This window comes from Natator depressus, chromosome 28 (assembly GCF_965152275.1).
Source record: "Natator depressus isolate rNatDep1 chromosome 28, rNatDep2.hap1, whole genome shotgun sequence".
Taxonomy (NCBI): Eukaryota; Metazoa; Chordata; order Testudines; family Cheloniidae; genus Natator; species Natator depressus.
The window spans coordinates 11,888,184-11,903,794 of record NC_134261.1 but is presented as its reverse complement, the minus strand read 5'-3'; the positions used below and the strand labels follow the sequence as shown (position 1 = coordinate 11,903,794).

General features: G+C 46.7%; 1 protein-coding gene and 1 non-coding gene across 2 annotated transcripts in view; one reads left to right on the top strand and one right to left on the bottom strand.

Moving 5' to 3' along the window:
• LOC141978799 (uncharacterized) overlaps nt 1–8,924 on the top strand; it is a 40,250-nt gene extending 31,326 nt beyond the window's left edge. Inside the window, exon 10 of the mRNA XM_074941113.1 lies at nt 821–8,924. Coding sequence (XP_074797214.1) covers nt 821–1,782 — 962 coding nt within the window. The 3' untranslated portion in view covers nt 1,783–8,924. The remainder of the gene's footprint in view (nt 1–820) is intronic.
• Nucleotides 8,925–14,673: 5,749 nt separating this feature from the next.
• Nucleotides 14,674–14,826, bottom strand: LOC141979069 (5.8S ribosomal RNA). The gene has a single exon (XR_012636498.1). It is a non-coding gene; the product is annotated as a 5.8S ribosomal RNA (ribosomal RNA).
• Nucleotides 14,827–15,611: the final 785 nt, after the last annotated feature.

Here is a 15,611-nt window from a genome sequence, read left to right as displayed (position 1 = left end):
TTTATATAGTGATTTTCCTTCATTAGGACCAATGAGTTTTGCACCGTCATGCTGTAATCAATTCTTGTTTGACGAGTGCTTGTTTTCTTAAATTGTCCTTCTCATCCTTTATCTTGTTCTTTCATCAAGTCCCTCAGGGAGCTATCCCATGCTCGTTTTCTTCACAGCTGTCTTGTCCTCATTGATAGGTGCCTGTCTCATCTTTTGAGTCATCAATCTGCCCTCCTTTGACATTTCAATAGGGGCGTGTTGCAGCCTCCCGGCGCCCTTGCATCTGTCTCTCATTCCTCTCTCGTACATCTGGTTCAGCAATGGCCTTCACACTTATCTCTTAACACACACATTTCTCATTCACACAAAACAGAATTAATTTACATACAACATTTTGAACAGGAACATCAAATTCCAATGCAAAAGAAAACAATCATGGGATTCTTTTACTTATTTTAAAATGCTAAACTTACAACAAATTGGTGACCCGCAAAGGTCTGTTACTGCCTTGAAATCAGTCCAGACACAGATTCTGGCTGATGTATCTTTACCCGTTGGCCCATTAGGCCATTCCTTTCTGTTATTCAATAAGGGTGGCTAGCAGGATATGATCAAATCATACACCAATGCATTTAATAAACGCTACATTATTATTCTTTATCCTTCATTCTAACTTATATAAAATACAAACATAAAATCCTACGACTACATTTGGGGGAAGAGTTTGGGGGAGTTCAGTTTCTGATTTTTATTTGACCTCTCTCAAGCACTTGTTTTGGTTTGACCTTCCCCTTTCCATCCCTGTTTGAGGTTTCTGTCTCTATCACAGCTGGTGATGCAATGGTGTGTGAGAAAGAAGAGCAGAATTCTCAGCAGGAAGATGCTGAGCAAGTGGATAAACACAGAGCATTATCGCAAAGATCGGAAAGGAATGAGTCCAGGAGTCATGAGCAGGGAAAATCCTGTGAGAATCAGCACAGACCAGAAAAAGAGCAGGGAAACCAACCAGGAGAGAAAGTGGATAAATGTATTTCCTGTCGGGGAACTCAGAAGGACCTGAAGGAAACCACAACACAGCAGGAAATCCTCAGGAGGAAGAGAAAAAATACATGCACTGAGTGCGGGGAAAGCTTACGTGACTTTTCAGCCCATATAAAGCATCAGAGAATCCACACAGGTGAGAAACCCTGTGAATGCAGTGAGTGTGGGAATATCTTCAATTGCAGCTCAAACCTTATTACCCATAAGAGAATCCACACAGGGGAGAGGCCCTATAAATGTTGTGAGTGTGGAAAATGCTTTACTAGCAGCTCAGCACTTTCTAAACATCAGAGAATCCACACAGGGGAGAGGCCCTGTGAATGCCGTGAGTGTGGGAAACGCTTCACTAACACCTCAGCCCTTTCTAAACATCAGAGAATCCACACAGGGGAGAGGCCTTATGAATGCAGTGAATGTGGAAAATGCTTCACTAAGAGCTCAGCCCTTTCTGAACATCAGAAAATCCACACAGGGGAGAGGCCCTATGAATGCCATGAGTGTGGGAAATGCTTCACTCAGAGGTCAGCCCTTTCTGAACATCAGAGAATCCACACAGGGGAGAGGCCCTATGAATGCTGTGAGTGTGGGAAATGCTTCACTAAGAGCTCAACCCTTTCCGAACATCAGAGAATCCACACAGGGGAGAGGCTCTATGAATGCCGTGAGTGTGGGAATACCTTCTCTTGGCACTCAGCCCATGTTAGGCATCAGAGAATCTGCAAGGGGGATCAACACCATAAAATCCTCTAGGGCTATCCATACTTTCTTTTCTTTAATATTTTTCCTGATTCCCAAAAAGTAACTTTTAAGCTCTTTGAACTGTTTGCAGCACCATTATCCCTCCGATTGTCGAGAGGAGTGGTCCATTTTTGCCTTTTGCAGTTTGCCCTGTTTTGTGGTTGACACATTGGTTCTTTCTGTCGACTCAGTTATTCCATTAGTAATTCGAGTGTGCCCTTCCTACCAGGGAACCAGGAAGCATCACATTTATACCATTCCTCCTGTTCCAGTTATTGTTAGAGTCACCAATGTTATAAATTGTATCATTGCCAGTTGTTCTCACACTGCTCTGGGTTGTGCTGAAGAACAGTTATATTGGGAACTTTTCAGATTATATTTAAATGAAGAGGAGCAGGGGCAGGGGGGAAAGTGTCATTTCAGCCTCTGTGACACTGCAAGGAGATGGACGGACTCAGAGATTCCCTCCTTCCCCATCACTGCAGAACTATTACCTTTTGTCTGAGCCATGCAGAGTGTATCTTCGTCACATTCTATCCCTCCACTTCTCAAAGTGTCATGTGATGAAGTGTTCTCAGTTGTCTGTGCTTGGAGACGATGCTTTGACTTCTTTAATTCTATATCAGAGTCGCTATGACTGGAGATGAAAGTGTCAAAGACCTGGAAGGGGAATTCAGATGGATCCCAAACACACTGTGATCATTTGGAGTTTAAATCCCAGGTTCCATCTATTGGTAAAGCTTCTTCTGGCAAGGTGGCTGTTCCATCCCCCTCCCCCCCATTATGGGGATGTTAGGATACTAAAAATTTTGTAAATAACATAACTGACTATTGAGACAGTGCTGAGTGAGGTATGTTTGAATGGATCAGAGGATCATGTGATGGGAGACTCTCTTGTCCTGATTCTGAATAATCAGATGTAACCTGCTCTGGAATTTCACTTGACACTTTCATTGTCATGTATTCTATCTCTCTGTGATGTGGGTTTCTATCTTTCCTGAAGGCTGTTTGGTCACCCAATTGGATATTAGTTCAGTTTGATAGGCTGTAGCTCAGATTTACTGGAGAATTTAAGACAAATGACCATTTGCTAACGTCATCATTTCTCACTTCAGCCTTGCTTTTTCCCCATCCCTCCATGATGACATGGAGAAAGTTCAAGTGCAGTTCTGTCAACAGGAGAGAATGCTCCAATTTACTGGACATGCTAACAAAGAAAAAATGGTGATTTAAAATCTCCGCTCGGAAATGGTGAACAACAGCAGAACCCCAACTGACAGAAGGAAGTGCATATGATCACAGTGTCGTTCAATTGTTTCAGGCAATATTGTCACAGATGATCTGGGGAGAAAATTCCATGGTAAGTGATTTTGAACTAGGCAAAATGCCCTTGTATTTGGTTCCCAAAGCATGTGTAACCCAGGCCCTACAGAAGATCTCTCCTAGCTAATTCTGTGGCATAGGGATTGGTCCTCTTCATGATGCAGATGTTGAGGAAATAGAAGTGGGGTTTTTGTTGAATTTATTCTTTGTAGGTGCTAAAAATGTTTATAAAATGAAAGCAGTGTGGGAAATCTAATAGCTTTAGAAAAATAGCTATTTTTGAATAGAAACTCCAGCTCTGGTAACTAACAGAGATTCTGATCCAGCCCCGTATCCAATCCCTTGCCTGGAACTGTGCAACCAAATTAAAGAAAAGCTGGGTATGGTTTCGGAAGCCATTCCTCATGAACACTACTGAGATTTTGAATGGTTTTGTAAAGGATTCTACTTCAGAGAAGTGTAAATTTACCCTACCCAAGGCCAAGGATTTGGAAAGAACTGGGGTTGAAAGTGTACACGCTCAGTTCTTTGTTTCCACTCCAGTAAAGGAAGCTATGGTGACCAATGATACAAGGAAAATTGTTTGTACAACTCTACTTCCTAGTTCAGTGTCACTGATTACAGTTCCAAAGGATACCAAGGTTAGACTGAGAACAATCCTCCTTCACCATTTGGATCCAAAGAGAGAGTGCTTCATAGGACATTCCTTCCCTGTAGATCCGAAACTGGGTGCCTGAGTGGGTAACAAGGACTTTCAGGCTGTAGAAACGATGGTAACCAATGAGGCAACGAATGTGTCAGCCTCAGATTTCGGACTTCCATATACACGCATGTTAAGTCCTGATTCTATGGTTTTGTGTCTGACGCTCCGGCTACACAATAAAGCTGATGTTGGCGCAGCTGCCCCCGTGTAGCTGCACTGGTGTAGCACTGCTATTACAGATGCTCTAAGCCAATGGGAGAGATCTCTCCTGTCGGACTTCATTAGTCCAACCCCCTCAAGCGGCGGTGGCTATGTTGTCAGGAGAAGCTCTCCTGCTGATGTAGCACATCTACACAGGGGGTTAGGGCTGTGTAACTACATTGCTCATGTCAAGGATGAATCCCCACTCTGAGTGCAGGAAGTGGGGGCCCGCGAGGATTCTAAAAAATGAATACGGGCCACTCCAGGCTTGTATTAAACTCCCAAGGTTACAGCTTTTCTCTGACTTTGGCTTGGTAAATGCTACCAACACCCAAATGCAAAAAAAAAAAACAAAAAAAACCCAAAAAACAAAAAAAACCAACCAAACAAAAAGAACCACCACCACCCTTGGACCCAGGAAGGAGCACTTGGGAATTCCTCCCTGTGGGGTACCCTCAAGCCCTTTCACCACCACCACCCCTTCCGGGGAAGAGCTAATCAGACATCATGCACAAACCACTTATGACACCAAAAATGCAATCCTGTTCTTAAAAAAGGTAAATTTTATTAAAAACAAAAGGACTGTTTACTGAGAAGAATAGACAGGCCTGGAACCAGAGCTGATCCAGAGAATAGAAGGGTGTGCTGTCTTCCAGGTGCTAAGATATGGGATGTAGACCTGAGGTTGAAAAGGATCCTAAAGGGAGCAGGAAAGAATCCCCTAATTATCCTTCATGTGGGAACAAATGATACGGCTAGATTCTCGCTGGAAAGTATTAAGGGAGACTATGCTAGGCTGGGGAAGATGCTTAAGGAAATCGAGGCTCCGGTAATCTTTAGTGGGATTCTGCCTGTTCCTAGAGAAGGGCAACAAAGGTGTGACAAGAATATGACTGTCAACCGATGGCTTAGGCAGTGGTGCTATAAGGAGGGCTTTCGGATGTATGGCCACTGGAAGGCCTTCACGGACAGAGGACAGTTCTCTCGGGATGGACTTCATCTGAGTAGGGAAGGAAATAGAGGCTGGCACAACTGATTAAGAGATCTTTAAACTAGGAATTTGGGGGAGATGGTTGGGAGACGTCCAGGTAATCTCCACGCCGGATTTTAGCATTGAGAGGGAAGAAAACGAAGTAAGAGAGGATACAGCCATGGGTAGGATATAAGGAGGAAGGGCAGTTGTGGATACCAGTCTAATAGGTCGTACTGGCTGTAGAATGATCGTGCCGAATCGGGTACAGAATGTGAGTGAGGCCAAACAGCAAAAATTAACATGTGTTTACACCAGTGCGAGGAGCCTAGGTAACAAAATGGAGGAACTAGAGCTACTGGTGTAGGAAATGAAACCAGATGTTCTAGGGATAACAGAAACATGGTGGAATAGTTGTCATGACTGGACTACAGGTATTGAGGGGTATGTGCTGTTTAGGAAAGACAGAAATAAAGGTAAATGTGGTGGAGTAGTATTGTCTATCAATGATGAGATAGAATGTAAAGAAATAAGAAGCGATAGAATGGATAAGACAGAGTCCGTCTGGGCAAAAATTACATTGGGGAAGAAAACTATTAGAGCCTCCCCTGGGATAGTGCTTGGGGTGTGCTATAGACCGCCGGGATCTAATTTGGATATGGATAGAGCCCTTTCTAATGTTTTTAATAAAGTAAATACTAATGGAAACTGCGTGATCATGGGAGACGTTAACTTCCCAGATATAGACTGGAGAACAAGTGCTAGGAATAATAATCAGGCTCAGATTTTCCTAGATGCGATAGCTGATGGATTCCTTCATCAAGTAGTTGCTGAACCGACTAGAGGGGATGCCATTTTAGATTTGGTTTTGGTGAGTAGTGAGGACCTCATAGAAGAAATGGTTGTCGGGGACAATCTTGGTTTGAGCGATCATGAGCTAATTCAGTTCAAACTGAACAGAAGGATAAACAAAAATAAATCTGCAACTAGGGTTTTTAATTTCAAAAGGGCTGACTTTCAAAAATTAAGGAAATTAGTTAGGCAAGTAGATTGGACTGAAGAATGTATGGATCTAAAGGCAGAGGAGGCCTGGGATTACTTTAAATCAAAGCTGCAGAAGCTATCGGAAGCCTGCATCCCAAGAAAGGGGAAAAAATTCATAGGCAGGAGTTGTAGACCAAGCTGGATGAGCAAGCATCTCAGAGAGGTGATTAAGAAAAAGCAGAAAGCCTACAGGGAGTGGAAAATGGGAGGGATCAGTGAGGAAAGCTACCTTATTGAGGTCAGAACATGTAGGGATAAAGTGAGACAGGCTAAAAGTCAAGTAGAGTTGGACCTTGCAAAGGGAATTAAAACCAATAGTAAAAGGTTCTATAGCCATATAAATAAGAAGAAAACCAAGAAAGAAGAAGTGGGACCGCTAAACATTGAGGATTGAGTGGAGGTCAAGGATAATCTAGGAATGGCCCAATATCTAATAAGGCTAAAGAGGATCTTAGGGATAATGGTAGCATGACAATTGGGAATGAGGCTATGGAGGTAGATATTACCATATCTGAGGTAGAAGCGAAACTCAAACGGCTTAATGGGACTAAATCGGGGGGCCCAGATAATCTTCCTCCAAGAATATTAAAGGAATTGGCACCCAAAATTGCAAGCCCATTAGCAAGAATTTTTAATGAATCTGTACACTCAGGGGTTGTACTGTATGATTGGAGAATTGCTAACATAGTTCCTATTTTTAAGAAAGGGAGAAAAAGTGATCCGGGTAACTACAGGCCTGTTAGTTTGACAGCTGTAGTATGCAAGGTCTTGGAAAAAGTTTTGAAGGAGAAAGTAGTTAAGGACATTGAGGTCAATGGTAAATGGGACAAAATACAACATGGTTTTACAAAAGGTAGATCGTGCCAAACCAACCCGATCTCCTTCTTTGAGAAAGTAACAGATTTTTTAGACAAAGGAACACAGTGGATCTAATTTACCTCGATTTCAAGAAGGCGTTTGATACTGTGCCACATGGGGAATTATTAGTTAAATTGGAAAAGATGGGGACCAATATGAAAATTGAAAGGTGGATAAGGAATTCGTTAAAGGGGAGACTACAATGGGTCCTAATGAAAGGTGAACTGTCAGGCTGGAGGGAGGTTACCAGTGGAGTTCCTCAAGGATCAGTTTGGGGACCAATCTTATTTAATCTTTTTATTACTGACCTTGGCACAAAATGTGGGAGTGTGCTAATAAAGTTTGCAGATGATACAAAGCTGGGAGGTATTGCCAATACAGAGAAGGACCAGGATGTCCTACAGGAGGATCTGGATGACCTTGTAAACTGGAATAATAGTAATAGAATGAAATTTAATGGTGAGAAGTGTAAGGTGATGCATTTAGGGATTAATAACAAGAATTTTAGTTATAAGCTGGGGACGCATCAATTAGAAGTAACGGAGGAGGAGAAGGACCTTGGAGTATTGGTTGATCATAGGATGACTATGAGCTGCCAATGTGATATGGCCGTGAAAAAAACTAATGCTGTCTTGGGACACATCAGGGGAGGTATTTCCAGTGGAGATAAGGAGGTTTTAGTACCGTTATACAAGGCACTGGTGAGACCTCACCTGGAACACTGTGTGCAGTTCTGGTCTCCCATGTTTAAGAAGGATGAATTCAAACTGGAAGAGGTACAGAGAAGGGCTACTAGGATGATCCGAGGAATGGAAAACCTGTCTTATGAAAGGAGACTCAAGGAGCTTGGCTTGTTTAGCCTAACCAAAAGAAGGCTGAGGGGAGTTATGGTTGCTCTCTATAAATATATCGGAGGGATAAATACCAGAGAGGGAGAGGAATTATTTCAGCTCAGTACCAATGTAGACACAAGAACAAATGGATATAAACTGGTCATTGGGAAGTTTAGACTTGAAATTAGATGAAGGTTTCTAACCATCAGAGGAGTGAAATTTTGGAATAGTCTTCCAAGGGAAGCAGTGGGGGCAAAAGACGTATCTGGCTTTAAGATTAAACTCGATAAGTTTATGGAGGAGATGGTCTGATGGGATAACATGATTTTGGTAATTAATTGATCTTTAAATATTCATGGTAAATAGGCCTAATGGCCTGTGATGGGATGTTAGTTGGGGTGGGATCTGAGTTACCCAGGAAAGAATTTTCCTCCAGGGCAGATTGGAAGAGGTCCTGGAGGTTTTTCGCCTTCCTCTGTAGCATGGGGCACGGGTCACTTGCTGGAGGATTCTCTGCTCCTTGAAGTCTTTAAACGACGATTTGAGGACTTCAATAGCTCAGACAGAGGTGAGAGGTTTTTCGCAGGAGTGGGTGGGTGAGATTCTATGGCCTGCGTTGTGCAGGAGGTCGGACTAGAGGATCATAATGGTCCTTTCTGACCTTAGTATCTATGAATCTGGAACTTAGGCTTTTTGCTAGATCTTAAAAGAAACAATTACAAAAATTTAGCACCCCAAATAGCTTTCTTGGGGGTTCAGCTTAAAAGTTACAAGCAAACTGTCATAAATATAAAGGGAAGGGTAAACCCCTTTAAAATCCCTCCTGGCCAGAGGAAAAATCCTCTCACCTGTAAAGGGTTAAGAAGCTAAAGGTAACCTCGCTGGCACCTGACCAAAATGACCAAAGAGGAGACAAGATACTTTCAAAAGCTGGGAGGAGGGAGAAAAACAAAGGGTCTGGGTCTGTCTGTGTGATGCTTTTGCCGGGGACAGAAAGGGAATGGAGTCTTAGAACTTTTAGTAAGTAACCTAGCTAGGTATGTGTTAGATTATGATTTCTTGAAATGGCTGAGAAAATAGCTGTGCTGAATAGAATGATTATCCCCATCTGTGTGTCTTTTTTGTAACTTAAGGTTTTGCCTAGAGGGATTCTCTATGTTTTGAATCTAATTACCCTGTAAGGCATCTACCATCCTGATTTTACAGAGGTGATTCCTTTACTTTGATTAAAAGTCTTCTTGTAAGAAAACTGAATGCTTTTTCATTGTTCTAAGATGCAAGGGTTTGGGTCTGTGGTCACCTATGCAAATTGGTGAGGATTTTTACCAAACCTTCCCCAGGAAGTGGGGTGCAAGGGTTGGGAGGATTTTGGGTGGAAAGACGTGTCCAAACTCTGTTTCCAAGTAAACCCAGATAAAGTTTGGTGGTGGCAGTGGAAATCCAGGGGCAAAGGGTAAAATTAATTTGTACCTTGGGGAAATTTTAACCTAAGCTGGTGAAAGTAAGCTTAGGGGGTTTTCATGCAGGTCCCCACATCTGTACCCTAGAGTTCAGAGTGGGGAAGGAACCTTGACATGGTGGCAGAGCGGTGGGATTAACCTGAAATCCTTTTGAGATCAATTTGAGATTTTTTGAACCAGAAAAACAGATTTTAAAAAGGAAATTTTTTTTCTTTGGGGCTGCTGGAAAGGAGGTCCAACTGAAAGCAGGTAGTTTTTTTCTCTGCTTTGGGGCCAGAGCAGAGACAAAAGGGGATTATCTTTGTGAATTGCAGGTTTTCTTTGCCTGGAGGCAGAGTAATTAATCTCCTTCAGGGAAGTTCAGTCTTCACAAACCTGCGGGTTTTTTTCCCCTAAAAGGGGGGTGTTCTACCCATTTGCTTGGAGACAAAAGTGGCAGCGGTTTTTTTTTTAGGATTTTGATTTTTTTTTTAACAAGGAGCACAGGTTTGAAAAGGAATTTTTTTTCCTTTGGGCTGCTGGTAAGCAGGTTTCCAAGTAGTTGGAGGTTTTTTGTTTTGATTTGGGGCCAGAGCAGAGATGAAGGGAATTGTCTTTTTCTGTAGGCTGACAATCACTATCAGAGAATAGGTATCCTATTCCAGCACAGCAAAATTTTACAGCCAAGTTTTGTTTGTTTATTTCTAAACCTCGGGTGTAAAGTTAGTTAAAAACAGAGAGGTTAGGATGACAGAATCCACGGCTCAACAAAAGCTGGAATTAGCCAGATTTCAGGCTGAGGAAAAACAAAAGGAACATGAAAGACAGATAGAACTCATGCAGCTGGAGAAGGAAGTACAGGAGGCTGCCCACAGGAGGGAAATGGAGGCAAGGAAGCATGTGGAGGAGGAGAAGGAAAAAGAGAGGAAGCATGTGGAGGAGGAGAAGGAAAAAGAGAGGAATCATGAACTGGAGATGGAGAAAGTAAAGGCTCAGCAGAATATACCAACAAACCCTAGCAATCCTTCTCCAGGTACCACTTCCCATCCCAGAAAGTTCCCCACCTACAAGGCAGGCGATGATACGGAGGCCTTCTTAGAAAACTTTGAAAGGGCCTGCCTTGGGTACAGCATCTCTACCGACCAATATATGGTAGAGCTGAGGCCGCAGCTCAGTGGACCCTTAGCTGAGGTGGTGGCTGAAATGCCTAAAGAACACATGAACAAGTATGAACTGTTTAAAAACAAGGTGAGAGTCAGAATGGGGATAACACCCGAGCATTCTCTTCAGAGGTTCAGAGCCCTAAGGTGGAAACCAGACGTGTCATTTACCCGACACGCCTACCACATTGTGAAACATTGGGATGCCTGGATATCAGGAGCAAGTGTTAAATCTCCAGTAAATTTGCCCTTCCTGATGCAAATGGAACAATTCTTAGAGGGGGTTCCTGAGGAAATACAAAGATACATCCTAGATGGGAAGCCCAAAACTGTAATCGAGGCAGGAGAGATTGGAGCCAGGTGGGTGGAAGTGGCAGAGAAGAAGAAAACTGGTCACAGTTGGAACGGAGACCAGAAGGGACAACCCCAGACCACACCCTATTACCGGGGGCCGCCCAAGGCCCCACCTACCTCCCAAAGCACCCTCCAGACACCTTATCTTCCCACCACCCCCTTCTCCAGGAACCCACCTCGCCCCAGTGACCCGTCAGCTGGACGATGTTTTAAATGTAATGAGCTGCGGCATGTACAGGCCAACTGCCCCAAGAACCCCAACAGATTACAGTTCATTGCACTGAAATCACACGAAAGATCCGCAGGCCCAGATACCTCCCAGATACCCTTGGAGTGGAGGGAAACTGTGAGTATGGGCGGGAAGAAGGTCACCACGTGGAGGGACACCGGAGCACAAGTGTCAGCTATCCATGCTTCCTTAGTGGACCCCAATTTAATCAACCCCGAGATCCAAGTGACGATTCAACCCTTCAAGTCCAGCTCTTTCAATTTGCCTACAGCCAAGTTGCCTGTCCAGTACCAGGGCTGGTCAGGATCATGGATATTTGCAGTCCGTGATGATTATCCCATCCCCATGCTGTTGGGGGAAGACTTGGCCAATCATGTGAAGCGGGCCCAGAGGGTGGGAATGGTCACCCGCAGCCAGGCTAAACAAGCCGTGAGGCCTAGCTCTGTTCCGGAAACTTCTATCAGGACCCGGTCAGAGGTGATGGACCCGGATCCCAGGCCAATGTCTGCAACAGCAGTAGTGGATCCAGTCCCAGAGACCCCGACGGAACCAGTCCCAGAACCGGAACCAGCGGAACAACCAGCACCAGACCCATTGCCAGCACTGAATCCAGTACTTGCAACCTCAACACCAGAGGGCCCCACCGAACCTGAACCGGCAGCAGCCCATAACCCTACATGAGAGGCTCAGACGGAGTCTGAACCCCAACATAGTGTCCCAGCGGAGAGCGGTTCACAGTCAACAGAAACAGCCCCATCCCCTACATCGCTTCCAGAGGGACCAAGCGTAGGTCCACAATCCAATGAGGAACTGATGTCTCCAGCATCAAGAGAACAGTTCCAGACTGAACAGGAAGCAGATGAAAGCCTCCAGAGAGCTTGGACGGCGGCACGGAGCAACCCACCGCCTCTCAGCTCTTCTAATCGATCCAGGTTTGTTGTAGAAAGAGGACTTTTATACCAGGAAACACTTTCTGGTGGACACCAGGAAGTCTGGGATCCTCAGAGACAGTTGGTAGTTCCAACTAAATACCGGGCCAAGCTCTTGAGCTTAGCCCACGATCACCCTAGTGGCCATCCTGGGGTGAACAGGACCAAAGACCGTTTGGGGGGGGTCATTCCACTGGGAGGGAATGGGCAAGGATGTTTCTACCTATGTCCGGTCTTGTGAAGTATGCCAAGGAGTGGGAAAACCCCAAGACCAGGTCAAAGCTCCTCTCCAGCCACTCCCCATCATTGAAGTTCCATTTCAGTGAGTAGCTGTGGATATTCTGGGTCGTTTTCCGAAAAAGACACCCAGAGGAAAGCAGTACATACTGACTTTTATGGATTTTGCCACCCAATGGCTGGAAGCAGTAGCTCTAAGCAACACCAGGGTTAAAAGTGTGTGCCAGGCACTAGCAGACATTTTTTGCCAGGGTAGGTTGGCCCTCCGACATCCTCAGAGATGCAGGGACTAATTTCCTGGCAGGAACTATGGAAAACCTTTGGGAAGCTCATGGGGTAAATCACTTAGTTGCCACCCCTTACCACCATCAAACAAATGGCATGGTGGAGAAGTTTAATGGAACTTTGGGAGCCATGATACGTAAATTCGTAAATGAGCACTCCAATGATTGGGACCTAGTGTTGCAGCAGTTGCTCTTTGCCTACAGAGCTGTACCACACCCCAGTTTAGGGTTTTCCCCATTTGAACTTGTATATGGCCATGAGCTTAAGGGGCCATTACAGTTGGTGAAGCAGCAATGGGAGGGATTTACACCTTCTCCAGGAACTAACATTCTGGACTTTGTAACCAACCTACAAAACACCCTCCGAACCTCTTTAGCCCTTGCTAAAGAAAACTTACAGGATGCTCAAAAGGAGCAAAAAGCCTGGTATGATAAACATGCCAGAGAGCGTTCCTTCAAAGTAGGGGCCCAGGTCATGGTGTTAAAGGTGCTCCAGGCCCATAAAATGGAAGCATCATGGGAAGGGCCATTCACGATCCAGGAGCACCTGGGAGCTGTTAATTATCTCATAGCATTCCCCACCTCCAACCGAAAGCCTAAGCTGTACCATATTAATTCTCTAAAGCCCTTTTATTCCAGAGAATTAAAGGTTTGTCAGTTTACAGCCCAGGGAGACTACGCTGAGTGGCCTGAAGGTGTCTACTACAAAGGGGAAAGTTCTGGTGGTGTGGAAGAGGTGAACCTCTCCATGACCCTTGGGCGTATGCAGCAATAGGAGATCCAGGAGCTGTGTACTAGCTACGAGCCGACATTCTCAGCCACCCCAGGACTGACTGAACGGGCATACCACTCCATTGAAACAAGTAAAGCTCACCCAATTAAAGTCCAACCTTACCGGGTGTCTCCTCAAGCTAAAACTGCTATAGACCGGGAGATCCAGGATATGTTACAGATGGGTGTAATCCGCCCCTCTGGAAGTGCATGGGCATCTCCAGTGGTTCTAGTTCCCAAACCAGATGGGGAGATACGTTTTTGCGTGGACTATCGTAAGCTAAATGCTGTATCTCGCTCAGACAACTATCCAATGACACGATCAGATGAACAATTAGAGAAACTGGGACGGGCCCAGTTCATCTCAACCTTGGACTTAACCAAGGGGTACTGGCAGGTACCGCTAGATGAATCCGCCAAGGAAAGGTCAGTCTTCACCACACATCTCGGGCTGTATGAATTTAATGTACTCCCTTTCGGGCTGCGAAATGCACCCGCCACCTTCCAAGGACTTGTAGATGCTCTTCTAGCGGGATTAGGAGAATATGCAGTCGCCTACCTTGACGATGTGGCCATATTTTCGGATTCCTGGGCGGAACAGCTGGAACATCTACAAAAAGTCCTTGAGCGCATAAGGGAGGCAGGACTAACTGTTAAGGATAAGAAGTGTCAAATAGGCCTAAACAGAGTGACTTACCTTGGACACCAGGTGGGTCAAGGAACTATCAGCCCCCTACAGGCCAAAGTGGATGCTATCCAAAAGTGGCCTGTCCCAAAGTCAAAGAAACAGGTTCAATCCTTCTTAGGCTTGGCCGGTTATTACAGATGATTTGTACCGCAATACAGCCAAATCGCCGCCCTACTGACAGACCTAACCAAAAAGAAACAGCCAAATGCCGTTCAGTGGACTGAAGAGTGTCAGAAGGCCTTTAACCACCTTAAAGTGACACTCATGTCTGACCCTGTACTAAGGGCCACAGACTTTGACAAACCGTTCCTAGTAACCACAGATGTGTTCAAGCGTGGTGTGGGAGCAGTTTTAATGCAGAAAGGACCTGATCAAGAATTCTACACTGTAGTGTTTCTCAGCAAAAAACTGTCGGAGAGGGAAGCAACTGGTCAGTCAGTGAAAAAGAATGTTATGCCATTGTCTACGCCCTGGAAAAACTACGCCCATATGTTTGGGAACAATGTTTCCACCTGCAAAGCGACCATGCTGCGCTACGGTGGCTTCATACCGCCATGGGAAATAACAAAAAACTTATTCGGTGGTGGCACGGGACCAGCTGCCGTGACACCGCTCCTCTGCCAACGGGACGAGCTCCCCGAAGCGGGTGCTCTGGGGCATCAGATCTGCACTAAGGGGGACGAAGGCGTTGGGGAGAGCTGCGGGCTCCCCTTCCCGAGGACGGGAAGGGGGGCGACGGACCGACCCCGGTGTCTGCGACTCCCCAGCCGCGCCCTCCGTGGGAGGGCGGCGGCGGGGTCACTCACGGCCCTCCACCTCCAGGGGAGGAGGGCCGCGTGTCCCGCCGCCACCGCATCTGCGGGGACGATTGACCTTCAAGCGACGCTCAGACAGACGTAGTCCTGGGTCGAACCCGGGGCCGCAAGTGCGTTCGAAGTGTCGATGATCAATGTGTCCTGCAATTCACATTAATTCTCGCAGCTAGCTGCGTTCTTCATCGACGCACGAGCCGAGTGATCCACCGCTAAGAGTTGTCATGAGGCTTTTAGCGTTCGGGTTTTTTCCCCCCGTGCGGCCAAAGCCATGCCGGCGGGGGAGGTTCCTTGTCCGCACCGGTCGGGTCCCCCGGCCTGCTGTCCCCGAAGGGGACCTTGGGCGGGTCTTCAGGGCGGGAGCGGGAGAAGGACCGTCGGGCACGGCGGGGGACCGCAGCGCGCCCCTGCTCGCTCTCGCGACGTGTTTGGCCCTGCCGAGCCTCGCGGCTCCCTGGGTTTTCGGACCCCTGGGTGGGCTGCCGGAGCCGCTCGACCTCGCAGGGCGGAGATCTCGGCCGGCTGGCCCCACGGCACGGAGGGCCGGGCACGCGCCCGGGCCCCCCCCAAAGGAGGGAAGTCCCAATCGGCCCCAGGATCCGGGGACGCGAAGAGGAAGAGGGACCCAATCCGCCTGAACGCCAGATGCCCCCTGCGGTCGGGGGCGCCGGCCCGCGAAGGGCCCTTCCCGTCGCGAACGTGAGCGCCACATCGATCGGAAGGCGAGAGAGGAGCGGGCCCCCCCTCCCTCCGGGGGGCGCCGACAGTCGGAGTTCGCATCCCGGCCATCGGGCCTGCACCGGGGGTGCGAGGGGACGACGGGGTCCCCGGAGGAAAAGAGCCGGAAAAGGGGGGGGCCGGGGGCCGCCCCACCTGCCAACGTGCCCCTGTCCCCCCTCACAAGATCGGGTACAACGCGCAGATTGGTCCCCGAGGCTCATCTCTGGTTCTCACAGGTTCCGAAAAACCTGTTCTCAGAAATCTCCTCGCACCCGTCAAAATGAAC